This window comes from Chaetomium tenue (genome assembly GCF_020726465.1).
Source record: "Chaetomium tenue strain MPI-SDFR-AT-0079 chromosome Unknown F5144scaffold_2, whole genome shotgun sequence".
Taxonomy (NCBI): domain Eukaryota; kingdom Fungi; phylum Ascomycota; class Sordariomycetes; order Sordariales; family Chaetomiaceae; genus Chaetomium; species Chaetomium tenue.
This window is the reverse complement of record NW_027117330.1, coordinates 4,234,424-4,251,797: the sequence shown is the minus strand read 5'-3', so window position 1 is coordinate 4,251,797 and position 17,374 is coordinate 4,234,424. Positions and strand designations below refer to the sequence as shown.

Sequence of the window (17,374 nt, the reverse complement as noted above, 5' to 3'; positions counted from 1 at the left end):
TATGGGATGTCTAGATAATTATAATACAATAACTTGAATCAAGGCACCTCGGTTCCTTTGTTGGCAATGTATTTGGGGGCCGATATGTTGGGGATGAAGTTGGGTGAGGATGAGTCTCCAATTTCTGTAATTGCCTCTGGTAAACTTCCGTAACTTAAGCTTCCCTTGGTCCCTTCGCACAGGGAGGGGGAAATAAGGAAATAGGCAGTGGGCCAGGTTGCTGAGTTCAAACAAGGCAACGGTGTTGGAGTTGCCCTGTCCTTCTAAACGGAAGGAGGTTGCTTATCTAGGAGGCTTCCAGGTTGCGTTGGCCGTGGACTGAACTGTACACTACGGGCTTAATTTACTTCGTACAGTACGTGCCACGACAGCGCCGGCGTTCCAGGAGAGACTGATCACTTCCGGGCATCCAATCTTGGCATTCGTGAGTGGACTGCGTAAATTACCACGCACATGAAGCTGTCTGCAGGTACCTTCCTCTTTCTTATCTTGAGCTTATCTGGCATCAAGGGATGGTAGTATTGTAAGTGTGGGTAAGCATGTTCCTCATTTGGTAAAACAAAAGATGATAGTTCAAAAACATTCGCTTGGTAAAAGCGTCCTTGGGCTATGATTGATCGGTTTTGGTTTCCTGGTTTAGAGATATGGATACCCTCTATACAAAGTATGATGACAGTCGGTAATAATACCAGGTAGGATCGTCCAGGTCGAGGTTGCCAGCACCCCGAGACTGCCAATGGCGTCAAGAGCATTCACCGCCTGCCAATCGAAGCCCGGCGCTAGTGTCATTGACAACTGGAGCCCTCGGGCCCAAACAATAAACCTCTCTCTGCCTCGAGGTTTACTCGCTCGTCTCTCTCATTCCCAGTCGCATTTATGACATTACCACTCCACTTCGACCGATCGGTGGGCCAGCCGTGGTTATGCCAGCACAAGCAAGCAGCGATTCCGTCTTTTCTATCTCCCCGGATTCTGCCTGCAACTTCGCCCCGAAACTTCCCGTTTATTACCAGCATTCCCAATTTTTAGGTGAGTGCAGGCTCGGCCCGAACTGGGTCCCTCCCTGCAGGTGGCAGAGAGGTGCCCTGCCCATGTGAGAGGTGCACGGCCCAGACCTAACTCGTTAACCCGACGTTCCAGCTAGTCGGCCCCCGCGGTCAAACCACCGACCCATTCGGTGACGACACGACGACATCTCGACATCTCTATGACGGCTTTGGTCATTCTCTCAGCTTCCGCATCGGCTACTCGATCCGCCCTCCGCTCTCATATCGCACCCAACCTTTCACCATCGACTTCGCCGATAGCTCCACACTTGATTACCAGAGTATCATCAGAACCCGAGCATAGGCTCTGCTCCCCTCCTTCTACCCTTCACTTTTTTCTGCGGGAACGAACGCCGGTCCTGCAGAACCAAACTCGATCGCCGTGGCAGACCATACCCCCAACGACGCTTCTATCCATATCCCACCCGACTCCGCACCCGACAGCCCACCTTCTCAACCGACCCGGGTGCTATTAAACCCAACACCGCCGCTCGAAGCCCCGATCCCGCCCCAGCTTCCTCCACTACGAAGCCGGACGGCGACGTCTCCGGTGGTTGGCCCCTCTCCGATCCACAGGGCCACTGCCCGAACTGCAGCGGTGTCGTCCGCCGCCAATCATTCGACACAGATCCTCGGTAGGAGACAGAGGGCCGAGCTCGACGAGGAAGCAGAGGAGGGAGGAGCACACGACAGCACGTCCGGCAACACCGCTGGTTCCGGCCCGAGTCCGAAGCGAAGACGCCGAGCAAACATGCTGATGGAGCTGGATAAGGGAGAACCCTCGACCCGGGCTTCGCAAACGGTGGCTAACGGGTCCCGGGCCGGCGGGGAACATTCCTTGGGAGCTTCGAGCACCCCGCTTAAGGGGCATTCCGACGCCGCGCGCAACCCCAGGCTTAATGGGGCTTTCGCGGGAGTGCGGCATGAGACCTACTATGGTCATAGTCGGGAGGAGGTCACGCGCATCTTGATACAGGCGCTGAACGACCTGGGTTACAAGGCGGCAGCGGACAACGTTGGCCAGGATAGCGGCTTCCAGGTAGAGAGCCCAGACGTGATTTCCTTCCGGCAAGCCGTGCTGGACGGGTCCTGGGTCAAGGCGGAGGAGTTGCTCTGTGGCAAAACCGCTCGCGGGCCCAGGCTTGTCCTGGCTTCCGGAGCAGATCGCGACGCTATGAGGTTTAGGCTGCGGCGGCAAAAGTACCTCGAGCTCTTGGAGAAGGGTGATACGGGTCGGGCATTGGCTGTGCTTCGGAATGAGCTCACGCCCTTGTGCCAGGAACAACACCAAGCAATCCCCCTTCTCTCGAGACTCCTCATGTGTCAAGACGCCAACGAGGTCAAGGCGCGGGCTAACTGGGATGGCGCGAACGGCCGGTCGAGGCAGATATTGCTCGCACAACTTTCAGGTTCGGCATTTCCAACCTCCGCATCGTTTGTGTTGCATTGCTGATCGTCTTGGACAGAATCCATTTCCCCGTCTGTTATGCTACCGGAGCGCCGCTTGGCTGTTCTTTTAGATGATGTTAAGAACAGCCAGGCGGAGAGATGCCGCTATCACACAGACGACGCGCTGCCATCGCTTTGCGTGGATCATTCCTGCGACAGGAGCCGGTTCCCTTCCGAGATCCTGGTGGAATTGTCACCTCCGGGATTGGCATCGTCTAAGAAACTCGACGAGATCTGGCAGGTCCGCTTTTCGCCCAACGGAAAACGCCTGGCAGCTTGCGGTACCGACGACGCGGTCAACATCTGGGACGTTGAGCGCCTCACGTTTTGCCACCAACTATCTGAACATCAGAAGCCCGGAATTGGCAACCTCGCCTGGAGCCCTGACAGCAAGCACCTGGTTACCTGTGGTCTCGACCATACCGCTAAGCTCTGGGATGTCGAGGTGAGTCATGGCCCCAACGGTCATGTGGGTTGTGTGTAAGTGTGCCGTGAGACTGACAGCGGGCTTTGTTTAGTCCGGCGAGTGCCTGAGGGTGATTGATGATTTCGAGGAACCCGTGAGCAGCTGCGTCTGGGCCGCGGACGGCCAGTCGTTCGTCACCGGGTCGTTTGATAAGAGCCGATCTTTGAAGTTATGGAACCTGCGCGGTGATTGCATCCATACCTGGCCTAATCTGCACAGGACTGAGGACCTCGCCCTCTCGCGTGATCAGCACTGGCTGGTTGCTACGGACAACCAATGCGCCCTCCATGTTTACAATCTTGTCACTCGGGAGCATATGTACGACCTGGTACTCAACTCGAGGGCCGCGTCGCTCAGCATAAGCCGGGATTCAAAATTTCTCCTCGTCAACAAGGTGGATTGCGAAGCAGTCTTGATCAACCTTGAGACGCGCGAGACGGTGCAAAAGTTCACGGGCCAGAAGGGCGGGAACTTTACTATCAGGAGCTCTTTTGGTGGTGCCAACGAGAACTTTGTTATCTCGGGTAGCGAAGGTGAGGCGCCACGACGATAAGTCGGGTTTACCCACGGATTTTGGGACCCTGTTGCTGACCCGAGATTTGCAGATGGCCGCGTCTTTATCTGGCACAAGGTGACGGGCATTCTCGTCCACGAGGCCGAAGCGCACCACACAAGCTGCAACGCGGTCGCTTGGAACCCGGCAGACCCATGCATGTATGCCACAGCCGGCGACGATGGCAGGGTCAAAATGTGAGCAGAACTACCCCTGCCTGACCTAATCTACGTCATTAACGCTTGCCTTCCCAGTTGGTCAAACAGACAACGAGTGAGGGCTCTGGCCTTAACGGCGCAGCATTCTAACGGGATCGGCCACAGAGTTAGTAACGGCAGCTTGGTCTCCGGGGAAATGTGGCATTGAAAGTGGCGCCGGTAAGCAACCCAGGCCCGTTTCTTTACCTCCCCTTCTCTTCCCCAACGGTGGTGGTATTTGGAATACAGGACATAGCATGGGGCGGCGAACTTGGAGATACGGGGTGTTTTAGGAGTGCTGCATTGTTTTTCCATCGAGGCACACACGGTTAAGCCGCGCCCTTTCTTCTTTCGTTTCTTTCGCTTGGCTTTGAACACTTCGGAGGGGCTTGGCAAATCCGGATGGATAACCGGGGACAATGGACGGTGGATGACATTCAGGCTGGACCAGATGATATGATGACGATTGGGGATAGGCAGGCAAGGCGGTGTTGATAGCATATGGGGCACGGTTGGGCGTGGGAGGTGGCAGGTTTTGTGCGTTATCGCTATCCGGGTTATGTATTCCATTCAACACGTTGGAGGCTGGGTATTCGGGCCCATAGACAAAGGGGGGGGGAAACGGTTGGTTGGTTTGAAGCGGGGCGGAGTAGAACAGAAACAAATTGGTACAGCTCGTTCAGTCGATGACCTAGCGGTGCTTTCTCTGCCCTAGGTGAGGAAGGTATGTAGCTACTGACCGCCTGACGGCTGACCCCCCTTCCAGCAGCGGGCCACATGCGCCGCGTCAACTCGAGCCTCAGATGACGAATCCTATCCGGGCGGTCCAAGGTAAAAGTGGTTAGGCAGCAAACCACAGGGGAAAAAAATAAGTATGATTTTTAGCAATTCAAGTATAGAACAGTTAATGCTGGTATAGAGTAGAAGTCTGCCGGCTCATCTCATCCCATGTTTCTCGGGGTTCAATAGGTACCAGGGGTATTGTGCATTCTGTATTCTGTATGTCAATACCAGGGACCACGTCGTCGCATCACGTGTGGCCCACGAGTTACCGGCTGCCTCGCTGCGACCGCTACTGTAAGGTAACCTTGCAGACGGGGGGCTGCGACACGGGTGGGTCCCCACGTAAGTTACTCTGGAACGGTCTGGTTCTCCTGCGAGGCAAACCATCGAAGATTCCATCCCCAACCCAAAAGAGGGAAGATACGACGCGGCTTTCTTCACTCCATACCCTAATTTTGACTCAACAGCCGACGAGAACCCCCCGAGGTGTCACCATTCGAACTACAAAACAATACCTCAAAGTCGCTGCAGTCCGGCATTTCGCACCGTGCTGTTGAACCCTTGCATTTATTGTGTTGAGGCCCCTGGACTGCCTTTCTGCCCTGCACCAACACCACCCACCGCCTGCACCACGCCGCCTACATATCGCAAACATGACGGTCGATGCCGCCTCCCTCGCAACACCCGGCGGCATTTCCGACCCCGGGCTGATCAAGTACGGTTTTTCTTCTCACGCATGGCATACTTTGTTGTCTTTGGGTTTCGTCATCGGGCACTAACATGCATCCTCCTGCACAGGCTTGTCAACAAACTCCAAGATGTCTTCACCACCGTCGGCGTCAACAACCCGATCGATCTGCCCCAAATAGTCGTCGTCGGTAGCCAGTCTAGCGGCAAGAGTTCAGTATTGGAGAACATTGTCGGCCGCGACTTGTGAGTCCCCTCTCCCTCCCCGGCCCCTCTCGCCCCTGGGTCCCCTGTGTCCCCGCCATGTGCCCCACGGGCGTCCGTGTTCACCGACTGACATATGCGACTCGTGCGCAGCCTACCCCGCGGCTCCGGCATCGTCACCCGTCGGCCCCTCGTCCTCCAGCTTATCAACCGGCCCGGCCAGGCTGAGACGAACGGGCACGAGAAGGAGATCAGCGACAGCACCGACAAGCAGGCGAACGCGGAGGAGTGGGGCGAGTTTCTACACATCCCCGGTCAGAAGTTCTACGACTTCAACAAGATTCGTGATGAGATCAGCAGAGAGACAGAAGCGAAGGTCGGCCGGAACGCCGGCATCTCGCCCGCCCCAATCAACCTGCGCATCTACTCGCCCAACGTCCTCAACCTCACCCTAGTCGATCTTCCCGGTCTCACACGAGTGCCCGTCGGCGACCAGCCGCGCGATATCGAGAGGCAGATTCGGGATATGATTCTCAAGTACATCCAAAAGTCCAACGCCATCATCCTGGCTGTCACGGCTGCCAATATCGATCTAGCGAACTCGGACGGCCTGAAGCTCGCGAGGGAGGTGGACCCGGAGGGTCAGCGGACAATCGGCGTGCTCACCAAGGTCGATCTGATGGACGAGGGCACCGACGTGGTTGATATTCTTGCCGGGCGCATCATTCCTTTGCGGCTGGGTTACGTCCCGGTGGTGAACCGCGGGCAACGAGACATTGACAACAGGAAGCCCATCAACGCGGCGCTCGAGGCCGAGAAGAACTTCTTTGAGAACCACAAGGCGTACCGCAACAAGAGCTCGTATTGTGGCACGCCGTACCTGGCTCGCAAGCTTAACCTGATCCTGATGATGCACATCAAGCAGACGCTGCCGGACATCAAGGCCCGTATCTCGAGCTCGCTGCAAAAGTACTCGCAGGAGCTCGAGTCCCTGGGACCGTCGTTGCTCGGGAACAGCGCCAACATCGTGTTGAACATCATCACCGAATTCACCAACGAGTGGCGCACCGTGCTGGACGGTAACAACACGGAGCTGTCGAGCATCGAGCTGTCTGGAGGCGCCAGAATCAGCTTCGTCTTCCACGAACTGTACTCGAACGGTGTCAAGGCGGTGGACCCCTTCGACCAGGTCAAGGACGTCGACATCCGCACCATCCTCTACAACTCGTCCGGTTCTTCGCCCGCGCTGTTCGTCGGCACGACCGCCTTCGAGCTGATCGTCAAGCAGCAAATCAAGCGGATGGAGGAGCCGAGTCTGAAGTGCGCGTCGCTGGTGTACGACGAGCTGGTGCGCATCCTCACCCAGCTGCTCAGCAAGCAGCTGTACCGGCGGTATCCGCAGCTCAAGGAGAAAATCCACGCTGTCGTCATCTCCTTCTTCAAGAAGGCCATGGAGCCGACGAACAAGCTGGTGCGCGACCTCGTGTCGATGGAGTCGTGCTACATCAACACGGCCCACCCCGACTTCCTGAACGGGCATCGCGCCATGGCCATGGTCAACGAGAAGCACAACCCGGCCCGGCCTGTCCAGGTCGATCCCAAGACCGGCAAACCCCTGGCCTCGACACCCGCGCGGGCCGCCAGCCCCACGCTCGCCGCCGACGCCGACTCGTCCAACTCGGGTTTCTTTGGTAGCTTCTTTGCTGCCAAGAACAAGAAGAAAGCCGCCGCCATGGAGCCGCCCCCGCCGACCCTCAAGGCGTCGGGGACGCTGTCGGAGAGGGAGGGGATCGAGGTGGAGGTTATTAGTGAGTTGCTGCCGAATGTGGTCATTATCATAACTAGAAGAGAAACTGACTATGTGCCCCTGCAGAGCTGCTCATCTCATCCTATTTCAACATCGTCAAGCGCACCATGATTGACATGGTTCCTAAGGCGATCATGCTGAACCTCGTCAGGTATGTTTTTTTTTCTACTACCAATTCCCTTACAATACTTCATACATACATAGCACAGCAGTCCATATTAACAACCCCGGGTGTGCAGCTTCACAAAGGACGAGATGCAAAAGGAGCTGCTCGAGAACATGTACCGCCAGAGCGAGCTCGACGACCTGCTCAAGGAGAGCGACTACACCATCCGCCGCCGCAAGGAGTGCCAGCAGATGGTCGACTCGCTGAGCAGGGCTAGCGAGATTGTTAGCCAGGTGCAGTGATTCGACTGCATTGTCCCTTTTCCCTCTCCAAATGTTGGGTGTGTGTGTGTGTGTCTGGGTTGGGTTGGATGGGTGGGGTGGGGGTGTAGAGATGGGGGGGCCAAGCGTGTTGTTAGGTTTTTCTTCGTCTTCTTCTTCTTTATGAATGGAATGAGATGAGATGAGATGATGAGAGAGCGCTGCGTGCCGTTGGTTGGTCATGGGGGGATGTGAGGATTGTTGTATGTGCGTGTGTGTGTGTGTGCAGGTGTGGATTGAGTTGAGTGGGACTTTGAGCGGGTAAGGGGTGAGGATGGTGAGTCGGACTCGGGAGGGAGGTTTGTGACAGAAGGATTCTCCTTATTCCTTTTTCGATACCAGTGGTAGATCATGAAGACTGTTGCGTTTCTTGTGTGTCTGGTGGGTGCCGCGGCGTGTGTGTGAGTAACAGGGCTTGAGTGAGTGCGGAGTTGATGAAGGCCACTTCAGACAACATCATCGTGCCTTGATCGGACCCGTGAAAATTTGGGCAAGCTTCTACAATTCGCACTCCATTTCAAATGGCACTTGTGACTTGATACCCTTGGGTCATGTTCGTGTGTGTCACCGTGAGTAGACAATCTCCCAGGTGGTTCAGTGATGATGAAGGTGTAAGTCTTTTGAAGCCTGTTGTTGTAAACCCGCGGCTTAAGGACGGAGAGCAATTTACCTTCCTTTCCCCATCGCGACTAACTTCGTATCTTTGATCCGGTAACTCGAATCGCGCAATCGCAATACTGCAAGGGGGGGCTTGCGCCCGCGATTCGTCGTAGTTATCAGGTTACGCCTGGCTTCCCCCTTGTTGCTTTTTCGCCAGCCAGCAAGCCACAAAACCGACGAGTGCTCACCCTAGCTCACCTGGATGGACGGGTGAAGAATGCAAGATTCCCCGCGCTAGACAACTTCAGCCTTCTCCGAAACTTAGTTCTGTGACTACCCCGTTAGTCCGCCGCCAGCCCCAGCCCGACCGGGAGCCGGCAGCAAATGTCTGATTGGATCTGGCCTGGGATGCACACCGCATCCCAGGTCAAGGGGGGCTGGCAGCGGGCAATGGCGAGCTCGCTTGCCGTGGCGTGGCGGCGCCGCGGCCTCTGGCATTCCCGTCCGTGAAAGAAGCAATCAGTTGTGTGTATCGTATCAGCAAGCCGCCGAGAAGGGGAAGTCCGATTTTGGGCTCCGGGCGTGCGCGTACAGGGAGCACAGGGACGGTAGGGATTTAACATTTAACTCGCAGATTTCCCAGGGAGGGGAGGGGGTGGGATTTTGGTTGTAAGGCTGAGTTTGTACTTTCAAGCTTGATCGATAATTTGAACGTTAACGGGCCTCCGAAGGCTAAGAGAATCCTGATCCCTTCATATTTCGGTGATTCCTCACAAACACCTCTACAATGCACGCCAGCGTTGAGGAACGGACGGCACACATCAACGTCACGGCCCAGAATTCAAGAGATCCCTCACCAGGGCCGCCGCCTAATCCTCCTCCAAGTCCGGCATGATTATATTGGGGACAAGAGTAAACAATGGGCATAAAGTTTGTGATTTCGCAATCCGATCTTGGACAGACAGGGCTGACTCTTGCTCCCTTGGCTCAGACGGGTGCCCCTGTTTCGAATCAGACACCAAGATCCAGACCGACAAGCCGACCGTATTAGACGAAGGAAATATGTTTTGGGGTAATTGGGTTTATAGAGGGTATCATATTTGTATTCTGTCGGTATTACTACACTAGACACATGGCATCAACTTACTCAGAGATGCCTGCCACAATCGGCTTATTCTTCTCGCACCGCCGCTCACAGCCTCGCCTTATCCTTCAAGACCATGCCGCCCTCTTCAACCTCATACTGGTTGCCCCTCGACCAACCCAACCACTTCTCCAACGTCTCCTCCCCACCCTGTCCCGGTTCAAGAATCTGCCCAACATACCCCTCCCCCTCCACACCCGGGCCCTGCCCATGGCTAGCATCCTCAGCATCCTTCCTCACAGCCAACCACGGCGTCTCCCGCAGCGTAACCGCCGGCCTCTGATCGCCCTCCTTCCCCACCCGATCCTTCTCCATCTCCCCATACTCATACACGGGCGTACAGCACGCATCGGTGCCCTCAAACACCCCCTCCCACTCCGCCCTCGTCTTCGTCTTAAAAACCCCCTCCAAAACCCGCCACAACGCCGGCCATTCCGCCCGGTCATACCTCCTCCGCTCCCACCCCTGCCCTTCCAGCCCCAACCCCTTGACCAACTCCCCAAAAAACCGCGGCTCCAACGCGCCCACCGCCATCCACCGCCCATCCGCCGTCTCATAGCACTCATACCACGGACACCCGGAATCCAGCAAATTCTCCCCGCGCGGCCGATCCCACACGGGCGTCCTCATCGCAAACCTTGCAAAACTCCCCAAATACGCCACCCCATCCACCATATTCACCTCCACCACCTGCCCCCTCCCATTTCCCCCACCCCTCTCCCTCGCCAACAACGCCATCACCACCCCCAGCACCAACCCCCCCCCACCCCCCGCAAAATCCCCCAACAAATTCCCCGGCGCCGTCGGCGCGCCCCCCCTCCGCCCCAACATCCCCAACACCCCCGACACCGCCAAATAATTAATATCATGCCCCGCCATGCTTCCAAACCGTCCATCCCTTCGAAACCCCGTCAGCCGCGCGTACACCAGGCGCGGGTTGACCCCGCACAGGGTTTCTGGACCCAGACCCAGCCGCTCGAGAACCCCGGGGCGGAACGGGTCGATGAGCACGTCGGCGTCGCGGGCGAGGGCGAGGAGGAGGGCGCGGCCGCGGGGGTGGGAAAGGTTGATGGGGAGGGAGGTTTTGTGGCGCGTGAGGAGGTCGGTGGTGGGCGGGGTGGGGGTGGAGGGGGAAGGGGGGCGGTCGATGCGTAGGACGGTCGCGCCCGCGTCGGCGAGCATGAGCCCGGCGAAGGGGCCTGAGGGGGGTTAGAGGGGTGGATGGGGGGGGCGGGTGGAATGGGGGGGTGTGTGTACATACCTGGGGCGAGGCCGGCGAGTTCGAGGACTTTGATCCCGGTTAGGGGGGGTTGGCTGGGCATTGCGATGGAGGTTGGGGGGGTGGTGAGAAATTGGAGGGGATTGGGGGGTGGTTGGTTCAATGGGCGGTTAAGATGTTTAATACTTGCTAGTTTGGATTCTCGGGACCTTTATGGTATTTACACAATACAGATTCGGCGATGCCTGCCGGGAGCCCTTGGCCCACATGTCCCGGTAAGCCGAGGCTCCCGGCCCCGGTCCGTGTGGGGAAGTGAGGAGAAATGGGGAGTGTGGGGTAGGATCCCCGTCGTCTCGGCGGGTTCACGGGAGACTGCCGGGGTGGTCTATTGGAAAGGCAACAGAGCGGATCTGGAGATTATCAGATTAAGTGCTGACGGCGGAGACGGAGGATAGAGAAGGCGCACTAGAATTATATACATACACTAGATTGTACACACCTGTCGTAGGAACAAGGGCACTCACTCGTACCTCCCCAGCAAGGGATCTAAGCGACGTTGGCGGTGATACCCGGTTCGATACCCTCCAGTATCTCCATCAACTCGCCCCAGACCTTCTTCTGCACCATCTTGCCCTTTTCCGACATGACAAACCGACTGGTGGTCTCCACCCTGCCGCCATCCATGTATTTCCCGTGGCTCTCCCTCCCCCCGGCGATGGCTGAAGTAAAGGCCCTCGAGCCCTGCTCGGTGGTGCGACCAAAGAAAAGCATCCCAAAGCCCAGCATCCACTGGGCGAAGGAAAATAGGTCTCTGAAGAGGTCAGACTGGCACAGGCCGGGATTTGCCGTGTTCACCACGACGGGGCTCGCGCCGGCACTGGCGGCATCCAATCGAGCGGCGAGCTCCTGCACGATCAGAATGTCGAGTAGCTTCGTAGTCCCATAGCGGTCGTGCATGGCGCCGCCCGGACGGAAAGACCCGAATATATTTGGCAGGTCTTGCTCGACAAATCTCGTCTGCCAAAACGAGATGGTGAGCCAGGGAGACGGGTCAAGAGGTAGGCCGGGGTAACTCACAAAAAGATGGGCCTCGCTCGCCACCACCGTCACGGCCGTCTCGACATTGCACCGCGCCGCCGTCCTCTTCATCACCGGCAGCAGCATCAACACCAACAAAAACGTCGAGATCACATTCGTCGTCACCTGCATCTCATACCCCTCGACCATCCTGGTATTGAGGGTGAGCATCGCCGCATTCGCCAGCAACACATCCAGCCGGTCCAGCTCGGCATCCGCGCGGCGGCAGAAGGCGCGCACGCTGTCGAAGGAGCACAGGTCGAGCGGCCATACCTCGATGACCGGAGGAGGGGAAGTGGCGGGGAGGGACTGCTCGATGTCGGCCTTGGCGGCCTCGCCGCGCTCGGTGCGCCGGCAGGCGAGGATCAGGCGGGCGGCGCCCAGCCGGGCAAAGTGGCGGGCTGCTTCGAGGCCCAAGCCGCCGTTGGCGCCGGTCACGATGACGGTGCGCCCGGCGTAGGAGGTGGTGGGCACGGGGATGGACCGCAGCTGGCGGCGAAGGAAGGAGAAGGGGTATGTGAGTCTGGAGGGATGGGTGAGTATTCTGATGGGGATGAAGGTGGTGGATGACTTACAGGTCCATTTTGAAAGAACAGCCAAATTGAGTGAGTGTGGTTATGACAGAGGTGGTAGTTATGGTCAAGTGAGTGTGAAGAGATGATGCAAAATAGCCAAAATAGTAACTAACTAATAATTGTTGATATTTCGTTGCCAAGAAACGCCCAAATCATGCCGATCTCCCCTAGCCAAACAAGCGCCGATGGCAAAAGCAAGTCTAACGAGTCTTGGTTATTTCATCGTTGCGTAATTATGATCTCGCGTATTTGGGTATTTGTAGTGGAAGATGCATTGCCGCCAGTATGGGAAGGAGGGATCTATGTATATTGACGGCGGGTTGGGGTTACACCACGGCTTGAACCCTAACCCCCATGCCGTTACCGGCCTGTTGCCGGCGTCCCGGCTTAGTGATATCGTCGCCGAAAAAGTCGCGGGGCATCGGCGTCGCTGTGATTCGCCTCGGAGAATCAACACCTTCCATTGTCACACCACACAACCACCAATATGTTCTCCCGAACGATCCTCTCCAAGGTACGCCCCTAGAATCCCTACTGTCGACAATAACCACTAACTCCATCCCCAGGCAACCCGGCCAAGCGCCTTCTCGGCAATCCGCCCCATCGTCCGCCCTTCCGTCGCTCCCGCCGCCCCCTCACCCTTCCTCCTCTCCGTCGCCGCCCAGCGCCGCCTCCTCTCCGATGGCGTCCGCCAGGCCATCGATAAGGCCGTCGGGTCAGCCCCAGTAGTGCTATTCATGAAGGGCACACCCGAGACACCTCAGTGCGGCTTCTCGCGCGCGAGCATTCAGGTGCTGGGCTTGCAAGGCGTCAACCCGGAGAAGTTTGCGGCATACAATGTGCTGGAGGATGCCGAGTTGAGGGAGGGTGCGTTCCTTTTATTTTTATTTTATGGTGCTACGGGCGGCAAGGTAGACCAGGCTAACGAAAGACAGGCATCAAGGAGTACTCCGACTGGCCGACCATCCCGCAGCTGTACATCGACAAGGAGTTCGTCGGCGGCTGCGACATTATCGTGTCCATGCACCAAAACGGGGAGCTGGCCAAGATGCTGGAGGACAAGGGGGTATTGGTGAAGGAGGAGGGTGCCGCCGAGGGGGGGAAGAAGCCGGAGTAAAATAAAAGACCAACACCACTGCTGGCGCAGCTGTACATTACATCCCAACGATACCACGGCACGTTAGAACTGTAACACATCCCTTCTTCCCATTCCACCCCCCCGCGCTAACTAATCTCATTCACTGCTCAAAAAAAAGATCACGCCGGATACGCCCCCCCATCCCCACGCATATCACTCCCGCCCGACCACACCCCCGTCCCCTCCACCTCATCCACCGTCCACCTCACAATCTGCCCGCGCCCAAACATCTGCCTGCCCATCCCCCCCCACCCGCCCAGCACCTTAACCGGATGCCCCAGCTTGCGCAGCCCCTCCACCGTCGCCTCGGGCATGCCCTCCTCCACATACACCACCTCGCTATACACATCCCCGACATCCGCCATCCCCGCCCCAATACACACCCTCGGCGCATCCAGCGCCTGCTGCGGGTTGAGCGCCCCCACAATCTGCCCCAGCAGCACCTGCACATGCCCCTGCGGCTGCATGAACCCGCCCATCACCCCAAACACGCTATGCAACTCCCCCTTTTTCGGGCCCCCCTCCCCGTCCTCCTGTTCCCCGAGACAGGTAACCAGCCCCGGAATAATGGTATGATACGGCCGCTTCCTCGGCGCGAGCACATTGGGGTGGCCGCGCGTCAAGCTGAAGTTGGCGCCGCGGTTCTGCAGCGTGAAGCCGCACCCGCGCGGCACCATGGCTGAGCCGAAGCCGGCGTAGTTGGAGTTGATGAAGGAGATGGCGTTGCCGGCGGCGTCGGCGGCTGCGAAGTAGACCGTGTCGCTGGAGCGGAGGGCGGGGGAGGGGAAGTTATTTGGGGGGTTGGGGTTGCCGTGGGTGAGGTCGGGGGTGGTGGCGGAGGGGTTGAAGAGTAGGGCGCGCGAGGCGAGGTAGGGTTGGGAGATGAGGGAGGTCGAGGGGACGGGCGTGGTGGTCGGGTCCGTGACGAACCAGTGCGCGTCGGCGAAGGCGAGGCGGAGGCATTCAATGATGGCGTGGAGGTAGGGCGTGGTGTTGTGGTCGGCGGGGGTGAAGGTGGGGATCTTGCCCGAGGCTTCGAGCTCTTGGAAGATGCCGAGCGCCATCAGCGCTACGATGCCCTGGCCGTTGGGTGGGTGTTCCCAGAGCTCGACGCCGCCGCCGCCGGGGGAGGACCGCGGGGAGGAGCCGCAGCCCTGGCCGCGGAATTTGAGCGAGATGGGGTCCACCGGCTCGCTGCCTTGCTCGAGGTGGTGCGCGAGGTCGGCGAGCTCGAGATGGCCGCCGCGGTCGCGGACGACCTTGATGATCTCCTCGGCGATGCGGCCCGTGTAGAAGCCCTTTTTGCCTTCTGTCACGAGCGTGCGGAACGTGCGGGCGAGGTTGGGCATCTTCATGATGTCGCCGGCCTTGGGGGCGCGCACGCCGTCAGGGGCTGATGGGTCGGCCTTGAGCATCTCCGCAAAGTTGGGGGAAGCCTTGCGGAGAGGTGCCTCGTTGACTTTCCACTGGGGGAATCAGCCATGGGAACACGGGAAGAATGACAGACCGGGGACGTGACCTACAAAGAAGGCAGTGTCCTCGGAAACAGGGAACCCCTTTTCGGCCAGCTCGATCGCCGGCGCCAGGATCTGCTCCATATTCAGCTTGCCGCTCCCGAACCGCTCAACCGTGTCGACCCAGCCCGCCGCGGCGCCCGGTACGGTGGCGGCGTGAACGCTGTTCATGGGAATCTCGCCAACCACGTCGTCGGCCAGCCCCAGGTCCTTGCGGATCGTCTCGAGCGTGCACTTGCCGCCTGACCTCCCCGAGCCGTTTAGGGCCGACACCTTGCCGGTTTTGGCGTCGTAGTACAGGCAGAACATGTCACCTCCAATGCCGGTCGACGTGGGCTCCGTGATGTTGAGACCGGCGGCTGGTAGTGTTAGTGTACATGCGGGGTGTAAAACATGTTCAGGGGTTGACTCGGTAGGTACATACCCACTGCGACAGCGGCGTCCTTGAGATGGGTCAGTCTCGATGTTCTTGAGAGTCTGCGGGGTCGGCACTCACAGCAGCATTGCCACCAGCATTTAGAATGTCGATGCCGCATTTGGCTGCCAGAGGCTGGGTGCATGCCACCATGCCTTTGGTGCTGTGCACTACGCTCCGCCGGCTGGGCCATTTCAAGAACTCGCCGCACGCTGGCGGGTACACGGATGGTGTGGTCAGGGGCATGTTGAGCCTGGAGGGGGAGGGAACGTAGATGTCCGTGTAATCAGTCCCTTAAGTTATCTTGGGTGCTTCACAACTCGACGGCGGACGAGGCTGTATAAGTACTTGGCGGTTATCGTCGTTCTACACAGCAGCTCCCCCGATATCCGGCCGGTCGGCATGTGCTTGCGGCCCGGATGGCCCCTCCCCCTCCTTTTGCCTCGCAGGTGGAGATGCGGGGAGCCGAGAGCCGGCCGGGTTGGTCCCTTGACGTATTACCCGCAGCTCACATGCCTGTACAGAGCAAGCCTTGTGAAGCACGAAATGTGTTAGTCCCTCAGCACACATATATCAGTCCAAGATGCTCATCGTCGACCCCATGTGGAAATAAAACGCATGTATTCTTATTGAGTTTTCAGGGGGAAGAAAAGGCAGATCATATCAATCATTAGAACCAATAAACATATATTAAATACCAACAAGCATCACTCATTACAAACGCTGTCTCAACCCAACCTAAACAAGCCCCAACCCATCCATATCCTCCTCATCACCACCATCACGTCGCCCTCAAATCAGCCAGCAACCTCCTCCCCTCCCCCTCAACACACTCCCTCTCATGCACCACCTCCCTCCCCGTCTCCATCAACGCCGCCGCCACCCACTCCCTCACCCCCTCCAGCTCCCCCATCCTCCGCACATACCCCCTCCCCCCCTCCCCCAAAAACCTCTCCCCCACCCCCTCATACGTCCGCAACCTCAACACCACCGGCGCAAAAAACGCATCCACCGCCCCAAACTCCCTCCCGCCCAAAAACGGCCCCCCAAACCTCTCCAGCCCCTCCTCCCACAACTCCGCCACCCTTCTCAACTCCCCCACCAACCGCTGCCCCCCCCCCTCCGCGCCCACAAACACCGCCTCGCCCAGCGCGACGCGCACCCCGATGTTGAACCCCAGCTGCTGGCGGATGGCGGCAAAGCCCGCGTGCATCTCGGCGACGGCGGAGCGCGCCCAGGCGCGCGCGGCGGGGTGGGACGGGTAGATGGGTTTGAGGGGGTGGGATTCGGCGAGGTGTTCGGTGATGGCGAGGGAGTCCCAGAGGATGAGGGGGGGTGGGTTGTGGGGGGTGGTGCTGGGGTTATCGGAGGAGGGGGGGTTGCTGGTGGTGGTGGCTGTGGTGTCGTTCGGGAGGATGTGCAGGCAGGGGACGTGGGCGACGGGGGAGAAGGCGCGCCATTGGGGCTGGGCGAAGGTGCCGGAGATGAGGGGGTGCATGTGCTCGGTGAAAGGGATGTCGAGTTGGCGGAGGAGGAGCCAGGGGCGTAGGGACCAGGAGGAGTAGTTCTTGTTGGTGATGTGGAGGTGGTAGGCCATTTTGTTGTTGTTGTTATTGTTGTTGTTGTTATTGCTGTTGTTGTTATTGTTGTTGTTGTTGTTGTGTGTCACTCCTATTCTAGTTGTTGTTTTGGTGTTGTTTTGTTTGCTTCTGGAGAAGGTGATGGTGGTGGTGGAGGAAAGGGCTGATGGGTGATGATGAGTTACCTCGACCTGGGGGACGGTGCCGAGAAATGAAGCGGGGAGTTGCGAGGGGTTATATGGTGCGCAAGCCGTAGGACAAGCTCGTATTATCGTGAAACGGTTACCAAGACCAATAATTGCACGCCGCCTAGCTGCCTCAATATAGGCAGCTGAGATTATACGCCCTTCCATTGACTGGCCCCGCAAAGCACAGCATCTGGGCGCACTTAACATGACTATCCCTTGCTCTCGGGTGGGGTCAAACAGATAGCAGATAGCCATTCCGTGATCACAGTTCTCTCGAACCGCGGCCCGGTCGTAGCTAACAAGTCT

General features: G+C 58.2%; 7 protein-coding genes across 7 annotated transcripts; 3 read left to right on the top strand and 4 right to left on the bottom strand.

Annotated features, from left to right (window-relative positions):
* Positions 1-923: 923 nt before the first annotated feature.
* Positions 924-3,715, top strand: F5144DRAFT_600186 (WD40-repeat-containing domain protein; the record flags this gene model as incomplete). Its single annotated transcript, XM_066791058.1, has 6 exons — positions 924-1,029; positions 1,145-1,327; positions 1,412-2,455; positions 2,513-2,940; positions 3,014-3,494; positions 3,567-3,715. The coding sequence occupies 6 exons, from the start codon at positions 924-926 to the stop codon at positions 3,713-3,715; spliced, it is 2,391 nt and encodes a 796-aa protein (XP_066647112.1).
* A 1,061-nt stretch (positions 3,716-4,776) lies between these two features.
* F5144DRAFT_563997 (Dynamin central region-domain-containing protein) lies at positions 4,777-7,683 on the top strand. The gene is made up of 5 exons (XM_066788404.1): positions 4,777-5,209; positions 5,293-5,427; positions 5,539-7,193; positions 7,259-7,343; positions 7,432-7,683. Exons 1-5 carry the CDS (start codon positions 5,148-5,150, stop codon positions 7,598-7,600), a joined length of 2,106 nt encoding a protein of 701 aa, XP_066647111.1. The 5' UTR covers positions 4,777-5,147; the 3' UTR covers positions 7,601-7,683.
* A 1,727-nt stretch (positions 7,684-9,410) lies between these two features.
* Positions 9,411-10,684, bottom strand: F5144DRAFT_600184 (CoA-transferase family III domain-containing protein; the record flags this gene model as incomplete). The annotated part of the gene is made up of 2 exons (XM_066791057.1): positions 9,411-10,561; positions 10,624-10,684. 2 exons carry the CDS (start codon positions 10,682-10,684, stop codon positions 9,411-9,413), a joined length of 1,212 nt encoding a protein of 403 aa, XP_066647110.1.
* A 285-nt stretch (positions 10,685-10,969) lies between these two features.
* F5144DRAFT_563991 (uncharacterized protein) lies at positions 10,970-12,494 on the bottom strand. Its single transcript, XM_066788403.1, has 4 exons — positions 12,234-12,494; positions 11,659-12,181; positions 11,048-11,598; positions 10,970-10,991 (listed from the first exon to the last, which is right to left on the bottom strand). The coding sequence occupies exons 1-3, from the start codon at positions 12,239-12,241 to the stop codon at positions 11,128-11,130; spliced, it is 1,002 nt and encodes a 333-aa protein (XP_066647109.1). The 5' UTR covers positions 12,242-12,494; the 3' UTR covers positions 10,970-10,991; positions 11,048-11,127.
* A 149-nt stretch (positions 12,495-12,643) lies between these two features.
* F5144DRAFT_528101 (thioredoxin-like protein) lies at positions 12,644-13,623 on the top strand. The gene is made up of 3 exons (XM_066786874.1): positions 12,644-12,747; positions 12,800-13,100; positions 13,169-13,623. Exons 1-3 carry the CDS (start codon positions 12,721-12,723, stop codon positions 13,348-13,350), a joined length of 510 nt encoding a protein of 169 aa, XP_066647108.1. The 5' UTR covers positions 12,644-12,720; the 3' UTR covers positions 13,351-13,623.
* F5144DRAFT_528097 (nucleophile aminohydrolase) lies at positions 13,491-15,962 on the bottom strand (the record flags this gene model as incomplete). The annotated part of the gene is made up of 4 exons (XM_066786873.1): positions 15,382-15,962; positions 15,310-15,328; positions 14,895-15,244; positions 13,491-14,837 (listed from the first exon to the last, which is right to left on the bottom strand). The coding sequence occupies exons 1-4, from the start codon at positions 15,544-15,546 to the stop codon at positions 13,491-13,493; spliced, it is 1,881 nt and encodes a 626-aa protein (XP_066647107.1). The 5' UTR covers positions 15,547-15,962.
* Positions 15,963-16,081: 119 nt separating this feature from the next.
* On the bottom strand, positions 16,082-16,897 carry F5144DRAFT_600180 (uncharacterized protein; the record flags this gene model as incomplete). The annotated part of the gene is made up of 1 exon (XM_066791056.1): positions 16,082-16,897. The coding sequence occupies one exon, from the start codon at positions 16,895-16,897 to the stop codon at positions 16,082-16,084; it is 816 nt and encodes a 271-aa protein (XP_066647106.1).
* Positions 16,898-17,374: the final 477 nt, after the last annotated feature.

What these genes read in the sequence shown, in the direction of transcription:
- F5144DRAFT_563997 (XM_066788404.1), top strand. Translation starts at nt 5,148, where the DNA reads ATGACGGTCGATGCCGCCTCCCTCGCAACACCCGGCGGCATTTCCGAC. An exon ending in GATCGAGGTGGAGGTTATTA is followed by an intron (nt 7,194 to 7,258) that starts GTGAGTTGCTGC and finishes GTGCCCCTGCAG; the next exon opens with AGCTGCTCATCTCATCCTAT. An exon ending in ATCATGCTGAACCTCGTCAG is followed by an intron (nt 7,344 to 7,431) that starts GTATGTTTTTTT and finishes CCGGGTGTGCAG; the next exon opens with CTTCACAAAGGACGAGATGC.
- F5144DRAFT_563991 (XM_066788403.1), bottom strand. An exon ending in CGAGCGAGGCCCATCTTTTT is followed by an intron (nt 11,599 to 11,658) that starts GTGAGTTACCCC and finishes TCGTTTTGGCAG; the next exon opens with ACGAGATTTGTCGAGCAAGA.
- F5144DRAFT_528101 (XM_066786874.1), top strand. Translation starts at nt 12,721, where the DNA reads ATGTTCTCCCGAACGATCCTCTCCAAG. An exon ending in CCCGAACGATCCTCTCCAAG is followed by an intron (nt 12,748 to 12,799) that starts GTACGCCCCTAG and finishes CTCCATCCCCAG; the next exon opens with GCAACCCGGCCAAGCGCCTT. An exon ending in GGATGCCGAGTTGAGGGAGG is followed by an intron (nt 13,101 to 13,168) that starts GTGCGTTCCTTT and finishes AACGAAAGACAG; the next exon opens with GCATCAAGGAGTACTCCGAC.